Source organism: Peromyscus californicus, unplaced genomic scaffold (assembly GCF_007827085.1).
Source record: "Peromyscus californicus insignis strain IS unplaced genomic scaffold, ASM782708v3 Scaffold_8__1_contigs__length_139910024, whole genome shotgun sequence".
NCBI classification, from domain to species: domain Eukaryota; kingdom Metazoa; phylum Chordata; class Mammalia; order Rodentia; family Cricetidae; genus Peromyscus; species Peromyscus californicus.
This window is the reverse complement of record NW_026294606.1, coordinates 116,749,416-116,769,687: the sequence shown is the minus strand read 5'-3', so window position 1 is coordinate 116,769,687 and position 20,272 is coordinate 116,749,416. Positions and strand designations below refer to the sequence as shown.

The 20,272-nt window shown below is 39.9% G+C and overlaps 1 protein-coding gene across 1 annotated transcript in view; it reads left to right on the top strand.

The window, feature by feature from the left end:
- Positions 1–20,272, top strand: part of Rspry1 (ring finger and SPRY domain containing 1) — a 56,037-nt gene that overhangs the window by 5,766 nt on the left and 29,999 nt on the right. Inside the window, exons 2-5 of the mRNA XM_052727378.1 lie at positions 8,868–9,369; positions 15,213–15,265; positions 15,879–15,991; positions 19,615–19,741. Of these exons, the coding sequence (XP_052583338.1) occupies positions 9,020–9,369; positions 15,213–15,265; positions 15,879–15,991; positions 19,615–19,741 (643 nt within the window). The 5' untranslated portion in view covers positions 8,868–9,019. The remainder of the gene's footprint in view (positions 1–8,867; positions 9,370–15,212; positions 15,266–15,878; positions 15,992–19,614; positions 19,742–20,272) is intronic.

The window sequence follows — 20,272 nt, the reverse complement described above, 5'->3', positions numbered from 1 at the left end:
GTGCCTGCCCAGCATTTGTGTGGGTCTTCAGGATCGGAACTGCAGTCCTCACACTCACACAGTAAGCCTTGACCTGTTGAGCCACTTCCCAGCCACAGTGTGTTGTTGTTGTTGTTGTTTGTTTTGTTTTGATTTTGATTTTTCCAGACAGGGTTTCTCTTTGTAGCCCTGACTGTCCTGGAACTCGCTCTGTAGACCAGACTGGACGGCGAACTCAGAGATCCACCTGCCTCTGCCTCCTCTGCCGAGTGCTGGGATTAAAGGCATGCACCACTATACCCAGCCAGGTTTATTTTTTAACCTATGGTTTTGAGTGCTAAAAGGTTTTGTCTTTTCTTCTTTGTGATGGGTAGGTTGGGATTGTGTCTGTCATTTCTTCTGCTATAGTCTCACCTTATATAAGTTCTTGACACCAAATGTTACTGCCGTTGGATTAGAAACGTTCAGGATTTTAGGTGAAAAAATTTTCAGGTACTCCTTCAATTTAACCAGAGAGATGACCTGATTTTCTCCAAAGATGTCCTTTCTTACATCAACCTCAGCACACAAGAGGAGAATCATCTTGTGCTTATCCCAGCCACTTGAAGATTACAATCTATGGGATAATAGTCCCCTGTGTAACCTTAACCTCAAATGCTTGTCAGCATTATTGCTGACATAGTTTGGACACTTGAATGTCATATAAAATACCTTATCAAGGCTGCCTTTCCCTTTGGGTGTAAAGTGAAATTCCCAGGTCTCCTACAGTACCAAAATTTATAGATGCTTAGCTCCCTTATATAAGATGGCATAATGTTTGCATATAACCTACATGCATCTTCCTCTGTACTTTTAAGCCATTTCCACAGTACTTACAATACCTAATAAAATATAAATGCTATATAAATAGTTGTTAATCACTTATTGTTTAGGAAATAGTAGCCCAGGAGCATCCTGTATATGTTTAGCACATTTGACTGTTAAGTTTTAACTGTCAATTTGACACAACCCAGAACCACTCCAGTGTCAATGAGGGGTTGTCCAGATCAAGTAGGCCAATGGGCATGGCTGTAGGGTAGTGACTTTATTATGTTAATTTATGTGGAAAGACCCAGCCTAAAAGTGGGTGTCTCCATTCCCTAGACTTAGGAGAAAGTGAGCTGATTCATGCATTCATTGCTCCGTGTTCCTGGTTATTGATGTGATAGACCAGTTCCCACAAGCACCTGGCTCTATGACGTCCTTACTACGAAGGACTCCAGCCTGGAACTGTGAGCTGAAAGAAATCTTTTCTCCCCCAGTTGGGGTCTTTTTTATCACAGCAACAGAAGGGAAGTTCAATCATTTTTTTTTCAAGTATCTTTTATCTGTAGTTAGTAGGACCTATGGGTGCAGGACCCATGGAGATGGAGGAATTTCCCTTTTCTCCTCCAACAAAATAGCAAATGCTTTAGAACTTAAATACTTTAAGTAATTTTAAAAAATTCTTTAGGAGGTCTGGAGAGATAGCTCAGTGATTAAGAGCATTGGCTGCTCTTTCAGAGGACATGGGTACAATTCCCAGCACCCACATAGTGACTCACAGTCATCTGGAACTCCAGTTCTGAGGGATCTGACTCCTAGCCTCCTCTGGCACAGACACATGCAAGCAAAATACTCAAACACATAAAATAAAACAATAAAAAACAAATAAAAACTTTAGGTACTTTCTATTTCAACTAGCATGAGCTCTCAAAATACATCTTCATTTATCTTATTGCAATACTAAATAATCAGTCTTGTTACTTTGTTTTCCTCCATCTAACCTCAGTAATTGAAGAAATTATGCTCTTTGCATATCCTACAAAGTATTTTCGAAGAACACTATTTCTATGTAATGTGTCCTATATTTTTCTTCCTCTGTGGTTACGGCAAGTGCCGTGCTGGAAATGTACCCTATCTTGATAGGGTTTGAAGACAAAGATGTATGTGTTCAGCAAAACTCAGCATTTAAATACTTAAGGTTTGCATGATACATATAAATTTAGCTTCTAAAAACATTGAAGTCTAACTAGTGATAGGTATGCTGAATTATTGGGGCATTCTAAAGCACACAGTTTACTTTGAAATGTTGTTTTTTTTTAATGTAGATGGCTTGATGTTGGATATAGTGATGGACAAATTTGTGATAAAGCAAATACAAAATGTTAGTGGCAGACTAAGTGGTACGTATATAGATACTGTTTGCACTGAATTAGTTCACCATTGCTATATGCTTGAAAGTGCTCATGTTAGTTGAGGACAATAAAAGATGTTGCCAGAAGCCATTGCTTGAGACACTATATTGAGAGAAAGTCTAAAAACATTTCTTAATGAGAGAAAATCGCTGAAGCAGTACATAATGTGACCTTTCATGCTGTTTGGTTTAGCCTTGAGGGTGAAGGGCTAGAAAACATCCTGTGTCTTGTAACACTGTTTTGGAACGATGAGGTAAAGATCACATTAGTTGGCATTCTGGACATAGTGACTTCTTTTCTGTCCTTATGACCATTTACCCAGCTTCTCCATTCTTGACAGCACTGGAAAAGGAAGTCCCTTCTATCATGTGCTTAATAACTAAATGCAAGCAAATATTTGAAGAGATGAATCACTAATTCCTGGACCATTTGTTAGAAAGGGTTAGACCAGCTGGCCAAAACCTCGTGTCTGTGGCGAGCTGGTATGTTTCTTACTGACGGTGAGACAGTGAGCACCAGAACCTTACTGATTTCACATGGAATTTACTAAGATCTGCCGAGCTTGTTGGGGTTTTTTCCCCCTTAAGGAATTTTGAAAATTTTAAATATACAAATGTTATAAAAAGTGCCTCACTTCAAAGATATGTATTTGCAAATGCTATATTGTCTGTAATCATCATCTTACAGCAAAAAGGTATAAAATGGTTAATGGTTTAAGTTGTTGTCATTAAGATGGTGAGAAAAATATACTGAGCACTGATATTCAGTGATAAGAATTCTCTTTGACTCAATTGAGGGCTGCCCCAGTCACAGATAGAATAGTTGTGTATACTTAAGTGACCAGGGCTTTGTTCTTGGTTTTTGTTTATGTTCGGTCTTAAAATTGACTTCATGTGCTAATGGTGAAAAGATAACGTTGAAGTTTATAGGTATTAAAAGTGTATTGCCTTTATATAATCTCTAGTCTTCTCAGACTCTGGATGATAGTACCCATAAGCAGGATACCATCTACTTTTTTATGATGTTTCACAGGGTAGATCTGATAGAAAATACTATACAGAGCTATTTTTATCGTTTTTCACTAATAAAAGTATTTCATTGTGAAATTTTTATACATGCAGATTGGAGCGCTCCTCAACCCCCACAATTTTGTAGGTATGACTACTTTCTAATGGCTCTTTTGGCTGTCATCTCCAAGCATTCAAAAATAATCTGTTTATTTTTCTGGAAGGAATATTGGCCTCACAAGAATCACCATTTAGTCTTTCAGTCTGTCCCATAATTCATTCAGTAGGTGCCAGGTTTTGTGCCAGGTACTAATAGTGATTTCCAGACTTGGCTGCCATCAAAACCACCTAGGGAGCTTTTAAGGAGTCACAGCTTGGGCCATATCCTAGAAATGTGGATTCTGACTCTTCTTTGGAGTTAGTTACTCGGAAGTAAGAATTGTTACTGTGTTCCCTTTTGTAAAGTGTGTCACGGTCAGATTCATTAGCGTGGGTGCCAGTAAATATAGCAGAGCTGGGACTTGTACCCAGGTCTGTCTGACTGTGATGTCCATGTACTGTGCTTGTGCTGTAGGAGGCCTTTGGCTTCCTGCACAGAAGCCGTAGCTGGGGGTACTGTCTTGAAACTGTGGTCCTTGGCAAGTGGAACACATAAAGCCTCTTTTCTTTAGAGACAAAACAAAGCTGTTTGAAGTATAATTGTTTAGCCTTATCACCCAAATAATCAGTAGTCACAGCTTCTTTCCTATGTAAACATGTCATGGGTAGCTCCTATTTCTAAGAAAGAAGCTCTGCATTTGTAGTACTGAGTGAATCTGAAGGAGTTTATACTTTGTACATATATGTGCCATGGCTGTAAGCTGAAGAATATGGCCATTTCACAAATTCTTTAAAAATGACTGCTATAGTTTTTTTATTTGTATATTTCATGAGTGATCCTCTGTGTAACATTTCATGGCTTTTCCCACCTACATCACACCTGATCATTATACATTATAGCTTTTTGTTAAGAAAAAGTCTCCAGCCAGGCGTGGTGTTACACATCTTTAATTCTAGTGCTTGGGAGGCAGAGGCAGGAAGATCTCTGTGAGTTCGAGGCCAGCATGAGTTCTAGAACGCCCAGAGCTACCTAGTGAGACCCTGTATCCAAAACAAACAAACAAACAAACAAAAAACAATAAATAAAGGAAAGAAAGGGAAAGTCTTTCGGTTAAAATAATTGAAAACTTTTAAAAATGTGTCTGTCTCACTAGGCTGGTAGCATTTTGCCTATAGTCACAGCTACTTAGGAGGCTGAGGCAGGAGGTTCACATGAGCCAGGAATTCAATGCTAAACTGTGTCTGGACAGCTTAGTGAAATGATTTAAAAAACACCCCACCCAAAAAAAAATAACCTCCATATCCTTCCTAAGAAATTTATAATGGACATCGTTTTCTGAATTATTTAAGGAAATAGCTCTTTTGGAAGACATTGACCCAAAATGCACTTGACTTCAATTCAGAAATAGAAAAAAAAATTAAATTTTTCCTTTCTCACTTCAAACTTAGGTTTTAAAAACACCCGCATGTATGGGGTGTCTTCTAATCACTTTGAAATTACACTAAATAAAAAAAAATCTACATTAAGGAATTAATTACACATATGCAAGCCTTAGGAAAATAATTTTAGATAGAATGAAGTCTAAGATTTGAGACCCAACAAACTGCCTTCCTCACAGGTACTTTTAACATTGTTCTTTTGTCTTTTTGAAGATTTATTTATTATTTATGCCATAGGTGTTTACTTGCATGAGTTTATGTGCACCATATTGCTTGCAGGAACCCTTGGAACCCAGATTTGCTGGAACTGGAGTTATAGGTGGCTGTGAGCGGCCATGTGGACGCTGAGAACCAAACATGTTTCCTCTTAACCTCCGACCTATGTCTCCTGCCCCTCAGTATTGTTTCTTGTAAATGATGCTTAATAACTTTCTATCTATTGTTGTTATTAATCTGTCATTTTTACAGGACCTGTTCTCCCTCCTTCAGGGCTCTGTTTTGTAGAACTTAAACTTACTTTGACATTCTGAGATCATTACAAGTTATTTTTAGTACCAGACTGTCTACCTTGCTCCAGTGTGCCTTCCTCAATTTAATGTTTCTGGTTAGACTGAAGCTGTTTGTATCTTGTGTCCCATTTTGCTTTCCATACTGATGATGTGTAAAGACTCTGGAGTGTAAGAGAAGCCAGTGAAATTTTTTCTGCTCTGGTGACATTCAGCATGGTCATGGGCTCTGACCTTTATGAGGAAGCAGTTCGGAATTAGCATTTCTGTGGGGATGATGCCTTTCCTTAAAAGAACCCCCTGTGTTGGATCTTGGACCACTCCCTTCCAGCATCCACAAAACATTAGTAGATTTAGCCACTGATGTTTATACCATAATGTGTAAGAACCAAGGATAAGCTGAAGTGTGTTTCCATAAATGGTAAGGTAGCTCTGTGTATACTGCATAGGAAGTTGCTGAACTTCATATCTTAAACTACTAACCCAGCATTTAGGAGGCACATGAAGGAGGATCTCTCTCTGAGTCCAGGCCAGCCTGAGCTGTATGCTGAATTCAAACTAGCCCAGGCTTTCAAAAAATAAAAGGTCAATAGTTATTTGTGACCTCAAATAAAAGGTTGCAAATGCCTAATAATTGGTATCAAAGCAAGCAGATGTATGACAAGGTTTGTTGGACAGGAAGGGCCAAAACTTGATTTCACACATGTAACAGAGTCTTGCTGTATAACCCATATAATCCATGCTGGCCTTTAAACACTCACAATCCCTGAGGTGATAGTGGCACACACCTTTAATCCCAGCACTTGGGATTGCAAAGGTAGGCAGATCTCTGTGAGTTCAAAGCCAGCCTGGTCTACAAAGCAAATTCCAGCACAGCCAGAACTATTACTTAGAGAAACCCTGTCTCCAAAAACAAACCAAACAACCAAACAAAAGCCTCACAATCTTCCTGCCTCCGCCTCCTGAGTGCTAGAATTGAAGGCCTGGCTGAGAGCATGCGTTCTTGCACGCTACTTGGTCTTTTTCAGAAATCAGCATAATTTATATAAAACCCCTTTAACTGTGTTAAGTTATTTCTGGTTTCTTTCTCCTCTGTCCTTTTAAGCACTGAAAACTCTTGATTATCTACTCTCTAGAGGGAATTGTACCCTGGCCTTCACAGTAATAGGAATGTCATGCAACTTTTTGTGAGTTTAGTGTGAGTTTTACGTTAAAAAACCTATTTCCAGTTGCGTCCTTGCGTCATGTTCTGATCTATATATTCTGTTACATCCTTTTAAGTATAAGCTCCAAATTTTAAAGGCAGCCTCACTGGTTCGAGGAAACTAAGAACATTTGTGCTATTGTTTGAGCCCTTGCTGTCTTAGTAGTCTGGGGGCAGATAATATCTGTCTATTCCCATACCTCCATTCTCCTCCCTGGTACTAGGTGAAATTATGTACACCGGTATATATATGTTTTATATATATATATATATATGTGTGTGTGTGTGTGTGTGTGTGTGTGTGTGTGTGTGTATGTATACATGTATGTATGTAAACATTTTATTTTAACGTTCTCTACAAGCTGCCATGAGGTTCTGTTGGGTCTGCCCACCTCTCTGAAAGGTTCAGCTCTTCTTTTTTCTGACGTTGGCCAGAGCCTAAGTATGCTTTTTCTGGTACTTCAGGTTTTCTTACTCTTTCTCAAAGTCTCCCTTCCCACTGTGTAACTCAAATGGCATGGGTATTTTTTTCCTTCTCCATTCTTTTCCCCAAAGTAGCCACTGAGATTTACAGGTTGCCTGCCCTAGGATTTTTCTTTTAAACTCTAATAAAATTTAAAAATAAAAAACCTTAAAGAAAAGAATTCTCCTCTCCATTTTTTGTTTGTTTTTGATGGTTTTTTTGTGGGGGACGGGGGTGGTGGTGGTGTTATTGTTACTTTATTTTGTTTTTCTGAGACAGAGTTTCTCTGTGTAGACCTGTCTGCCCTGGAACTCAACGCTGTAGACCAGGCTGGCCTCGAACTCAGCAATCCACCTGCCTCTGCCTCCTGAGTGCCGGGATTAAAGGATGCTCCACCACACCTGGCTTATTATTGTAGGTTTTTATTTTGTTTCATTTTTACTTTTAGCTACCATCCTTTTTCTGTCTCCTGCTTCCAAAACTTCTTTTCAGAACCTAATCACATGTTTTCAGATCAATGAAAAGCTGTTTCCATCATTTATGATGGTAAGCACATTGTGCGGGATGAGACTAGCCATCCATGGATTCGTGGAGTGCAGGAACTGTGCCTTCCCTGTTTTCATCCTCTTAGTCTCAGCCTGGTGTTTGGCAGAAGCTGCCCGGAGTGTTTCAAGCAGAGATAATCAGTACATTTTACTCTTAACTTTGTAGCAACAGACTAATCATTGTGAAGAACATAACTTTTCATCATGAATTCATGTTTTTCTGAACAATCTTCCTTATGTAACAGAAAAAGTTTGTGTATAACCACTTGCATGATTTCTATAAATTCTTCCTCTCCCCTCCCTACCTCTGTGCGTGTGTGCGTGTGTGCGTGCGTGCGTGCGTGCGTGCGTGTGTGTGTGTGTGTGTGTGTGTGTGTGTGTGTCCTCTGTGGGCATGTAGAGGCCAGAGCAGAATGTGGACTGTTTTTCTCTATTGCTCTGTGCCTTACTGTTGAGATAGAATCTTGTGCTGAACTAGAGGCTGGCCGTTTTAGCTAGGTTAGCTACTTGGGATCTACCAGGATCTGGCTCCCAATGCTAGGTTTACAAGCACACACTGCCGTACCCAGTCTTTTCTGTGGGTGCTGGGGACTTGAACCCGGGTCCTCATGCTTGTAGAGCAAGCACTCTTACCCACTGAGCCATTTCCCCAGCCCCGATTTATGTAAATTCTTGAGTGACCCTCCTTTGGGAAATTGGTGTAGTTTCCTTCATTTAAGAGAAACATTCTTTTATTATTAGATGGGAGCTATGATATTTGTATCATAACTTTTTCAACAACAGACTTCTGTAATTAGATGTTTTATTTGAAACATTAAGTTGTCCCATATGTTTAAATAAAGAAAGGACATGATTCATTTTTTATCACAGAAGGAGCCTTTAAAAATGTTGCACAGATTTGTCAAATGTATTTCTGTAGAGATAAGAACTACATACATGGTTTTTAAGCATTGATTAGAACTCCTGTGGCTTACAAGGGTATGGTTTAGCAATCAATCAACTTTATATTTAATGAATGATAAAAAAGACATTCTTGGTGCTGGTGAGATGCCTTAGTGGGTGAAAGCACTTTCTGTGCAAGCATGATGATCTGGATTCGATCCCCAGGCCCCACATGGTAGGAGAGAACTGACTTCTGAATGTTGTCCTTCGGCCTCCTTATGTGTGCTGTGGCATACACTTGTTCACACTCACATACATGCAAAACACTTGTGTTCATTTTTTTTTAATTTAAAAGGAAATGTTGATTGTTCTGTTATCGAAAGATATCTTTATGGTGGGAACCTATAAAAATAACCAAGAATTCTTCATTGTAATCTGAATGCTATTAAAACCACACTAGCAAAATTTGAGTAATTGAGTGGCCAAGATCTTAAGTTAATTTCCTTTCTCTCTTTCTCTCTTGTAGAACTGCCAGTGCATGGCCAGCATTCCTGGTGGTTGATAATGTTGGAAATCAGCTGTTCAACCTTCTCCAGCATTCAGTTGTTAAAAATGAATAGAATGCAAGTTCAGCTCCACATTATGAAAACAGTACTCGGAAAACTGAAAACTATCTAAATGATTGTCTTTGGTTGGGCTGTGTTCTTAGCAAGCAGAAGCCTTGGTCAGGGTCTGCTGTTGACTCTCGAGGAGCACATAGCCCACTTACTGGGGACTACAGGTGCCACTACTGCTATGGGTAATTCCTGTATCTGCCGAGATGACAGTGGAGCAGAAGACAGTGTTGATGCCCACCAGCAGCAGGCCGAAAACAGCGCAGTCCCTACTGCTGACACTAGGAGTCAACCTCGGGACCCCGTTCGGCCTCCAAGGAGAGGCCGAGGACCACATGAGCCAAGGAGAAAGAAACAAAATGTGGATGGGTTAGTGCTGGATACACTGGCAGTGATACGGACTCTTGTAGATAAGTAAGTATCTGACTCACCATCGCCACCAGTGTCACGGAAAGTGTTCTGCCAGGAACCACCACTTTGGAACTCCTTCCATTCATTTAAGATAACATTTGCCAAGCCTTGTGCTCCTAGGCTAAGAGAGAACACTTACTTCTCCTCTGATGGTGGAGTAAATAAGGTTGGATGATTTTACTTGCTGTCATCTACTTCTGTCTAGAAAAATTTGAATATTTCTGTACAGAAAACTCATTGAAAATATGGTCTTATATATATATATATATATATATAGATATATTTATAATTAACTTAATTTCACATATCAGCCATGGATTCCCCCGTCCTCCCTCCTCCCACCTCCCAGCCCTCCCCCCCAATCTACCCCCATTCCCACCTCCTCCAAGGCAAGGTCTCCCCTGGGGAGTCAACCCAGCCTGGTAGACTCAGCCAAGGCAGGTCCAGTCCCCTCCTCCCTACACCAAGGCTGAACAAAGTGTCCCAGCATAGGCCCCAGGCTCCAAAAAGCCAGCCCATCCTCCAAGGACAGGTCCTGGCTCCACTGCCTGGGGGCCTCCCAAACAGTTCAAGCTAATCAACTGTCCCACTTATCCAGAGGGCCGGGTCCAGTTCCATGGAGGCTCCTCAGCCATTGGTTCACAATTCATGTGTTTCCACTAGTTTGGCTATTTGTCCCTGTGCTTTTTCCAATCATGGTCTCAATATCTCTCGCTCATACAATCCCTCCTCTCTCTCGCCTATTGGACTCCCGGAGCTCCACCTGGGGCTCGGCTGTGGATCTCTGCATCCGCTTCCATCAGTCACTAGATGATAGTTCTATCATGACAGTCAGGGTGTTTGGCCATCTGATCACCAGAGCAGGTCAGCTCAGACACTCTCTCGACCATTGCCAGTAGTCTACAGTGGAGGTATCTTTGTGGATTTCTGGGGACCTCTCTAGCACTCTGCTTCTTCCTATTCCCCTGGGGTCTTCATTCATCATGGTATCTCCCTCCCCATTCTCCCACTCTGCTCCTGATTCAGCTGGGACCTCCCGCTCCCCTAAGCTCTCTTTCCCCCGACCCTTGCCCTCCATTAACACCCTCCACATACACACATCCAGTTTGCTCATGTAGATCTCATCCATTTCTCTGTCATTGCAGAAAATATGGTCTTTATGAAGGAGTACAGTAACCTTGGAGTTAAGTTGTGTTAATTGCTGTAGTAGAAAATTAGGAATGCTTTCTTGAGGATCCATTACTGTTCTTGCCAATCTCTTCTGCTGACCATATATTCAAGATGAGTAGTCTTACCAAGAGTATAGCTGCATGCAACTTCTGTGGGCAGTTAAAGAGAATTTTACCTTTCTCTCCTGTTTTATTATTTCTTTTTTAGCCTATTAGATCCATTTGAGGAAATTGTAAGTTGAAACTGCAGGGCACACCTGGGCCTGTGATTTCTTTCTCCTACTTTGTCTAAAGACAAAAATCTCAGTTTGAATGACAGTGAAATTAAAGGATATTTTTCAGATTGAGAAAAGTTCAGTGTAAGGTTTAGTAAGTGCCTAAGTTTTAGACCACAAAGGACCTAGATTCAGATTCTTTTTCATTACTAGCCTTATGACACTGAGCAAGGTACTTCTCTAATCCTTTTTTTTTTTTTTTTAAAGTAAGAATTATTATTCTGGGGGCTGGAGAGATGACTCAGTGGCTAAAGAGTACTGGGTTTTCTTCCCAAGGACCCAGGTTCAATTCCTAGCATCCACATGGCAGCGCACAACTGTCTGTAACTCCAGTTCCAGAGGATCTGGCACCTTCACACAGATATACATGTAGGCAAAACACTAACGCACATAAAATAAATAAATCTTTTTAAAAAAACTCAATAATTAAAAGAATTACTATTATTGTATAGTTTGTATAAATGGTCTAATATGGTGCCTTATATTAGAAAAAAAGAAATACTCAAAAGATAGTAGTCATTTTGAGTTTCTACTTTAGGCCCTGGTAGAAAATATCTAAGTATTTAATAATCACACTAATAAAAGCAGTTTTGTTTAGTTCTTTAAACATGATAAAGAAAAAAACCACTATACACCTAAAATATACAAGCAAATCCTTAGAGCTATATTAGAGTCTTCCACACAGTACTGAAGTGTTTGTTGATCTCCAAGAATAATAATTTTGGGGGTTAGGGATATTTCACAGTGGTTAGAGCACTTGACTAATATTCATTAAGCTCTTAACTAGATTCAACCTCCAGTAGCACACTCACAAAAAAAGAATCTTTCTTTTAAAAGTTATTCTTCATAGTATATAATTACAATAGAAAATTATCCTTTCCAAATTAGGAAGTAAACCACAACAATGTTAAATTAAACACATTGGGGAAAAAAAGGAGGGGGGTGCAGTGTAGTTTTTGCTGTATTTTAAAGGCAATAGGAGCAAGCCTTAGTTGCCACTTCTAAGCAAACATTACAAATTGTAAGTGTTGTTGTTAATCAAGCTCCTAATTCACATAGGAGAGGCAAGTGCACCTTTAATGCCAGCAGAGGCAGGTGGTGACTCTCTCTAATCCCAGCCAGGGCAGGTGGATCTCTGAGTTTGAGTCCAGCCTGGTCTACAGAGCAAGTTCCAGGACAGCCAGGGCTGCACAGAGAAACCCTGTCTCAAAACAACAGAGAGAGGGGGGCAAGTACTATATGCTTGAGTAACAAAGTGACCTTTACTTAAATTTGTCTCCATGGAATGATAAGTATCATTTCTGAGACTGGAAAAATAAAGCAGGCCTTGAACTTGCAATCCTCTTGTTTTGGCCTCCAGAGTACCTGGGATTACAGGGGTGACCCAGCTTTATAGTTTAATTTTATTATGTTTTTCTTTTTTATTATTGTGTGTATGATGTATGCATGCATGTGTGAGTACAGGCACATGCTTGCTATAGACATGGGTGTGGCAGTCAGAGGACAGCACAGGTGTCTGTCCTCACCCTCTACCTGTTTGAGACCTGCCTCTTTTGCCGTTCTCAGTGCTTGCACCCAGTGAACTGCTCTTCAGCCTTGGAGGACTGCCGTCTCTGCCTCTCATCTCGCTGTAGACGCTCTGGGGTTGCTGCACCAGACTTTTATGTGGGTTCTGGAGACTCAAACTCAGGTCCTCACACTTGGGCTTTACCTACAGAGCTATCTCCACGGTCCTGTGGCTTAATTTCAGAAGATACTAAAGGGTAATTTTATAGCTTAGAAAATTCTTGAGGTTGTCAAGATGCAATGTGAAGGAGAGCTGGGAAGGACAGGACAAAGGGATGTAGCAAGACTAGATCTAGGTCTGTTACAGATGCAGATGGCAGCTAGCAAATAGTCTCTTCGTTGTATTTTCTTGTTTACTTAGGAAGAAATGCAACTGGTAGGAGAGACAGCAAGTGCCCCGTGGCAGAGGGGCTGTGGAAGAGAGTTTGGATGCTGTTGGTTCCTAGCTCTCCACAACTTTATTTTGAAATAAACTACCTAATTGCTCCATGCCTTTATACCCAGATTTTTTCTTGTTGTGGCTGTTGATTTTAATCCTTTGTATTTTGTTCTTCAGTTCTGGAAATTTCTCAGCTATTATTTCTTTGAATATTTCTGGTATACAAATTGAATCCTTCAATATTTTTTCAAATACTGCCCCCTTTTTGAGACAGGGTCTTGCTTGCTGTGTAGCTTAAGCTGACCTCAAACTCAGGATTTTCTCCCTGCCTCAGCCTCCTGAATGCCAGAGTACCTACATGCCAGGCCTGTAGAACCACACATGTCTGCCAGTGTTCTCTTCAGATTCACTCAGTTTCTCTTTCTGACATAGCTGAATTCCTTTTTTCTTTCCTTTTTCAAGTCTGCTTCTTGGTTTTTGTTTGGCTGTTTTGTTTTCCTGTCCTTATAGTTGTTGTTCTTGCAGATACCCTTATTTTAAAGTCATTTTAAAGTTCTTATTTGCTTACTTTGAGTAGTGACTGAAATAACGCTAGTTTTGTTTTTGTTTTTGTTTAACATGTTTGGAAATTTAGTTTACAGATTTCCTTTTTTCCTCTCTTTTCTGAGACAAGGTCTCACTGTGTAGGTGGGTCAGGCCACACTGTGAGGTCTTCCCACTTCAGCCTCTTAAACTACTTGATTACAGGCCTGTGCCATCATACCCAGCTGCAGATTTCCTCCTGGGTTTTTCCTCACCTGTATGTATGCTTCATGCCATGCATATTCAAAGGGGCTAATGTGCTCCCGAGTCTCCAAGTAAACCTAATTGAAATGGGAGTTCTGAGTTTCCAACTGTAAAAGGCTAAGGCCTGCAGCATACATTTTATTTTACCTTTTTTTTTTGATTTGTCATAGGCGATTTGTACTTTATGCCACTTGTATCTCTGATTATCCTCTGACTTTAACTCCTTTCATTGGGAGGGGTCCGTGCTCTAGATGTACTTTGTGCAACTTTCCTGCCCTTCCATAGATGAGGCTTTTGTCCTATTACCTAGCAAGCAAAGAATCCTCAGTCCTCTGTCCAGTTTACAGCCTACAGCTCAGTAATCCTCTGGCATACCTTCCGTCTGCCATCAGAAATGTCTGCTCGGTTTCTGCCTCGTTGGGCATTTATCTTCTTTGAGCAGAGGGATGTATTTGTGTACCTCCACATAGAATTGCAATACTCCTTTTCATTGTTGGTTGCTGGCTCTGTTGCATTTTATTATTTTTCTGCTCTTCTTTAATTTTATTTTCTTCATCACCTATATTCACATACCACATTTGCTTGAATCTGTATCAGGAGAATATCTATAGAGAGAATTTGGGTGAGGATTTTAAAATGTACATCATCAATTTAATTATACAAACCTTTAAAAAATTTTCTCTCATTATTATGTTCTGGATCCCCAGCACCCATGTAAAACCTGGGTGCATCTGTAACCCTGGCACTGGGAGAGTGGAGACAGGTGGAGCCCAGGGGTGCTCACTGGCCACCCAGGATAGCTGAAATGGTGCGCTCCAGGTTTACTGAGAGATACTGTCTCAAAAAATAAGGTGGAGAGTGATGGAAGATGACATCGATCTTTGTCTACACACACACACACACACACACACACACACACACACACACACACACACTTGTGTGTGTGTGTCCAAGCGAATGCACAACAAAAACAGAAATCCAAAACTTAAAAAATCAAAAGGTGAGTCCTTAAGCAATTTCAGTTACCATTGTTTGGTGGAAAATGTTAACACTGATGCTCTCCTAAAACAAACACCTCTTTAAAATTCCTGGAGTGACATTGTGAAAACCCTAATAGACATTTAATTCCATTTTAGAGAAGTATCTACAGTATTAAAAAATTCTTCTTGCTTTCATTTTTGGATTCTTCTGTTACCATTTTATGAAGTTTGAACAAATAGTGCTATTTTTTCAGAATAAGTTTTGTAAGTGCAGTGTGTCTACAGGCCCTTGATTCCTAAGTCCTCTGTGGAATTATCATCTCCCATCTAACATCTGTTTAAGGGAAATGTGAGGCAGGTGCTGTTGGCCTTCATGGCACATGTCAGTTGGCACTGGGCTTTGAGAAAGCAGAAAGTTCGTCCCTAGTTTTATTACCATGCTTTTCCTTAGGTAACATAGTGGGGTTGTGTGTGTCCCTGCTTGAGCTCTTTTCTTGGGAGCTGTCACAGTGACTGGAAATGAGCACATATGGCCTACACTTGTTCTTACAGTTGTTTCTCTGGTTGTCTCTTCATCTCTTTCCTTCACATTCACTCATGTTGATTTCTGTCCATTTTGGCCCCATACTTCCAGTGTGAATTTTATTTGGAATTAAATTCAAGTCTAATGTCTTGAATGTTTGTTTTTCAGTGATCAGGAACCTCCCTATTCAATGATTACATTACATGAAATGGCAGAAACAGGTATTTTCAAGTTTTTATTTTTAATACTTCCTAATGAATTAAAAATAATGAAAAATGTATGACCACTTTTTTAAAGATTATAACATAGAAAAAATTATAGGTGTATGGAAGTCCCCTCTAAAAGTCTAATGGGACTTAGATATATTGCATCCTCAATATTAAACTGCACATCTGAGTGATGGTTGTATCTCATTTGAAATTGAGATAAGAAAATTTATTTTATTGGTGGTTCTTTGTACTTGTCCTAGAATGGGGAGGATAACTGTTTGTTGTTCAACATCCTAAAGTGTCATTCCAAAACAGAGCCAAGTACTGAGTGTATGTAGTTAAGTCCTATTTGACAAATGCTTAAAACTATTTTAATCATAATCTGAGAATCAAGGCCATAGCTTAATTTTCTCAATTAAAGATGCCCTTCAGTCACCAGACACCTGTAACAGCGTTTGGCTCATCATGATGACTAGGAATTTATGACAGTACCATGTCAACTTCTAGCTTCTTAAAGCCACCACATAAAGGCCAAAAATGTTTCTTTGTTAATGTAAAGTCCTTGTATGTTTTCATGTTTCCAAAATAGTGACTCCATTACATAATCTTCTTGGTTTGCCCTTAGATGAAGGATGGTTGGATGTTGTCCAGTCTTTAATTAGAGTTATTCCATTGGAAGATCCATTGGGACCAGCTGTTATAACCTTGTTACTAGACGAATGTCCATTGCCCACTAAAGTAAGTGAAACTGATCTTCATGGAATGTCATCTGTGTCATCTGTGCCCAGGAGGAATAATCACAGAAGCATTTAGTAGACTTTACATACTTGAGATCTGTGTTATTCGATAGTAGCAAGAAAATTTTTATTGTTAATGAAGTACTATATCCTCTACCAATAGGTTTTAGTTCAGAGTTTTTTTTTTTGGTTTTTCGAGACAGGGTTTCTCTGTGTAGCTTTGCGCCTTTTCCTGGAACTCACTTGGCAGTCGAGGCTGGCCTCGAACTCACAGAGATCCGCCTGGCTCTGCCTCCCGAGTGCTGGGATTAAAGGCGTGCGCCACCACCGCCCGGCTTAGTTCAGTGTTTTTTAATGTTTAAAGTAGAAACATTTGAATCTGCACGGACAGTCTTGGCTTGAAAACTAGAAGAAAATGAGCTGATTTTATCTGTCAGCAACTTCCTCATAACAAAGATTTTCTATTAAGAGGAAAAGTACTGTACTGAAAGCCCTTTTGAGACTTGCTTAAGCACATTAGAGATTTGCATAGCCTGGCTTATGATCTAACTAGGACACAAATGTTCAAATTTTCATTGCTTTGGCCTCTACCTTCTACAGGCTGCCTCCATGCACACGTTTTATTTTGTTTTGTTTTGTTTGAGACCAGGTCTCACTATGTAGACTTTACAGGCCTGAAACTCACTTTGTAGACCAGGCTGGCCTCAAACTCATAGAAATCTGCCTGAGTGCTGGGATTACCACCACACCCATACATACTTTTAAAAATCTGGATTCTGATATATTTTATTTGTATGTTGAAGCCTTAGATCCTTGAGCTCTCTAATAGGAAAACATGAACAGATAGAAATGCCTTTAGCCTAGTCATTGTCAGCTTTACCCATGCTTATAACTATTTCAGTTTTTAGTTTGCCTCAAAAATTGGTGGGATTTGTTTTTGCCTAATAGAACTTTCTTTTTTTAAGATTTATTTATTTTGTATTTTGTATGCAGTGTTCTGCCTGTGTGTCTGCCTGCAGGCCAGAAGAGGGCACCAGATCTCATTATGGATGGTTGTAAGCCACCATGTGGTTGCTGGGAATTGAACTCAGGACCTCTGGAAGAGCAGCCAGTACCCTTAACCGCTGAGCCATCTCTCCAGTCCACTTACAGAGCTTTTTGTCAGCCAAGCATGGTAGTACATGCCTATAATTCTAGCACTCAGCAGGTAGAAGTAGGAATTCCAGGAGTCCCAGGAAAGACTCGATGCCTTGGCTACACAGCAGGTTTAAGGGCAGCTTGAGCCACACAAGAACCTGTCTTTAAAAAATAATGGCCTGGCAGTGGTAGTGCACGCCCTTAATCCCAGCACTCAGGAAGCAGAGGCGGGTGAATCTCTGAGTTCAAGGCCTGGTCTACAGAGCGAGTTCTAAGATAGCCGAAGCTACACAAAGAAACCCATCTCGAAAACCAAAATAAATAATAGATGAATGAACAAACAAATAAACAAACAAATAAATAAATAAGTGGGTGAGGTGGCTCATGCCTGTACTCCCAGCATTTGGAAAGCTGACGTAGAGGATTGCATGATCTCAAGGGCAGCCTGGACTATATAGGGAATTACAGGCCAGCCTGGGCTGAACTACTGAGCCCTTGTCCTGGGAGAAAAAGTAACTTATCGAATTCCCCTCAGGTGCCTGCCCTGAGGAGATTTCTCCCAGAGTCCTGGGGAAGACGGACAAGTGGCTGGGATATTAATCTGAGGGATATCAAATTAATCTAAGCACACCGAGCTCGTTAGTCCATTCACTTTATTCTTCCAAGTCAGTCCTATCTACACAGCCTCTTTTCTGTTCTCTACTTAGCTCCTCTCTGTCCCTTCTTCTGCTGCTCTCAGTTCTTCTTTTGTTCTCCCCCCATTCATTAACAGCTTGTTAGTAAAAACTACCAAGTAAGCTCTCAGCAGCAAGTATTCGGATAAGAGTCACACTTGGCAAAGACTTGGTCAGCTTAATTGGTGATTGACAACAGCTGTAGGTTGTAAAAAGTTCTGGCTATCTCTTAAAGGGATAGCTACAAGGGTTACAAGGAAAGAAATTAAACCAATAGAGATTTAAGGAAAAAGCAAAGAAGATGTGTACTATTTTATGTGATTAATAATATCCAGACATAGTTAGTCAGTTTATAACATTTTTCTGTTAATCACCTGAATCTCAGGACCAATATATAATTAATATACTAAGCCTTGCATTAAAAACTGGTGTAGAAATAAACACAAAGTGTTCATTGTTTTTTGAATCAGAGTGGGGAGGTGCTGGTGGAGGAAGCTTAGGGTAACATAGGTGCTGTTGATCTCTTGAAGGACTAAGATATACCAAGGACAGACACCTGCACTATCATTTCTAGTATAGTATAATTCTTCTGAAGGGTTTTGATCCAACAAGGCCAGGCACCTGCAATTCCACTCTGTGAAAGTTCTACGAGGACACTTTGTCTGGCTTATTTAGCCTAGTCAATGGCTAAGGATGTAGAACAAGACGTCTAAGTGTCTATCGCCACATGGAACAATAGACCTAGTTATGAAGCATATTTTAGTATGTTCCTAATCATAAAAATTGTACAGTTAAATAAGAAACCATCTTCTAGACTATCCACAATTATGTGTGCCCATAAGATTGAGATGTAATCATGAGATTACATGTACACGTTACATGTAAATATACGGTAAATGGGGAGTTATCATAGCTGTTATTGCACAAGAAGTTTACAACAAGAAACAGCCAATTCATTCAAAAGGCAGTAATTCCGTAACACTGTGCGTGATGATTTCCTCCAACAGAACCCTTGGTTCTGATAGGTTGACCTTCTGAACACTAATTGTTAACCTGCTGTATACTCCCATGGTCTTTTGCTACCAGCAGCTCTCAGTAGTAACTTTTTATTTCAATATCACTAGGTCATAGTTACTTTTGGTTTTATGTTTTGGAATTTGTTGTTTTAAGTTAGGGTTTCACTGTGTATGTTTGGTTTCTTTTTGAGACAGGGTCTCACTGTGTAACATAGGCTGGTCTTGAGTTTAGCCTTGGTCTTACAAAATTCATGCCTCAGCCTTCTGAGTCCTGAAATTTTAGGTATGTTCCACCATGACCAAGTTACTGTGATTAATCATGTTGACATTTGAATGGGTTTAGTCTGGTTAATGATTCAAGATTGTGTATACATACATATATGTATAAAATAAACTGGATGTGGTAGTGCATACCTATAATCCCAGCACTCAGGAAGCTGAGGTAGGAGGATTGCCATAAGCAAGACCAACCTGGGCTACATAATGAGTTCCAGGATGGCCTTGGTATATATGGCTATATGTATGGCTGTATATACCAAAACTCCATCTCAAAAACCAAAAGTGCAAAATACGCATTGTCTATAACTGGTACATTTTGAATAAAATGAAATCTGGCATTGAGAAACTTAAGGTTGGTCAGACATTTCCCATAAATAATAATGATACCATTGGAGTAATTTTATGTGATTATTCCAAGTTCATTGAGTACCTTTTTATAGCTTTATTTCCAGGAATTCCCTTGGGAAAATAACCTGTGGAGTATGTATTCATCAAATCTATTTGTAACTTTTTTATAGGATGCACTCCAGAAATTGACTGAAATTCTCAATTTAAATGGAGAAGTAGCATGCCAGGACTCAGGGCACCCTGCCAAACATAGGAACACATCCGCAGTCTTGGGCTGCTTGGCTGAGAAACTAGCAGGTAACTCTAGCACACACCACCCAAGAGCCTTACTTGTTTGACGTTGAGACACCTGTATTGCAGACCTTTGGGCACCTTTAATTGCAGAAAGAAGCTGAGTGTGGTGGCACACACCTGTAACCAAGGCACTTTAAGACAAGAGGGCTAAGAGTTCAAAGCCAGCCTCCCCTGCATAGTGAGTTAGAGGCCAACCAGAACTTTGGGAGACCCTTTTTCAAAACAAACAAAAAACAAAAAAGAAATGAACAGAAATGGACTGAAAGGAAGAAAATTACTCAAAAGACACAGTTAAATGCAATCTAAATTAGCTTTATTTTTTCAGAGAAATTTAAGATAAATCTGTTATATTTATTTGCTCAAGATAGGGAAAAAGGCTAAATTAGTATAACAAATAGTTATGCATTTAGAGAAATGAATATTACCCATTTTAGAAATATCAACAGCAAATCACATGAGAATGTCTCAGCCAGTTACTTTATATATAGTAGAAGAAATAATGGATTGAAAATCAGAGCCAGGTGGTGGTGGCGC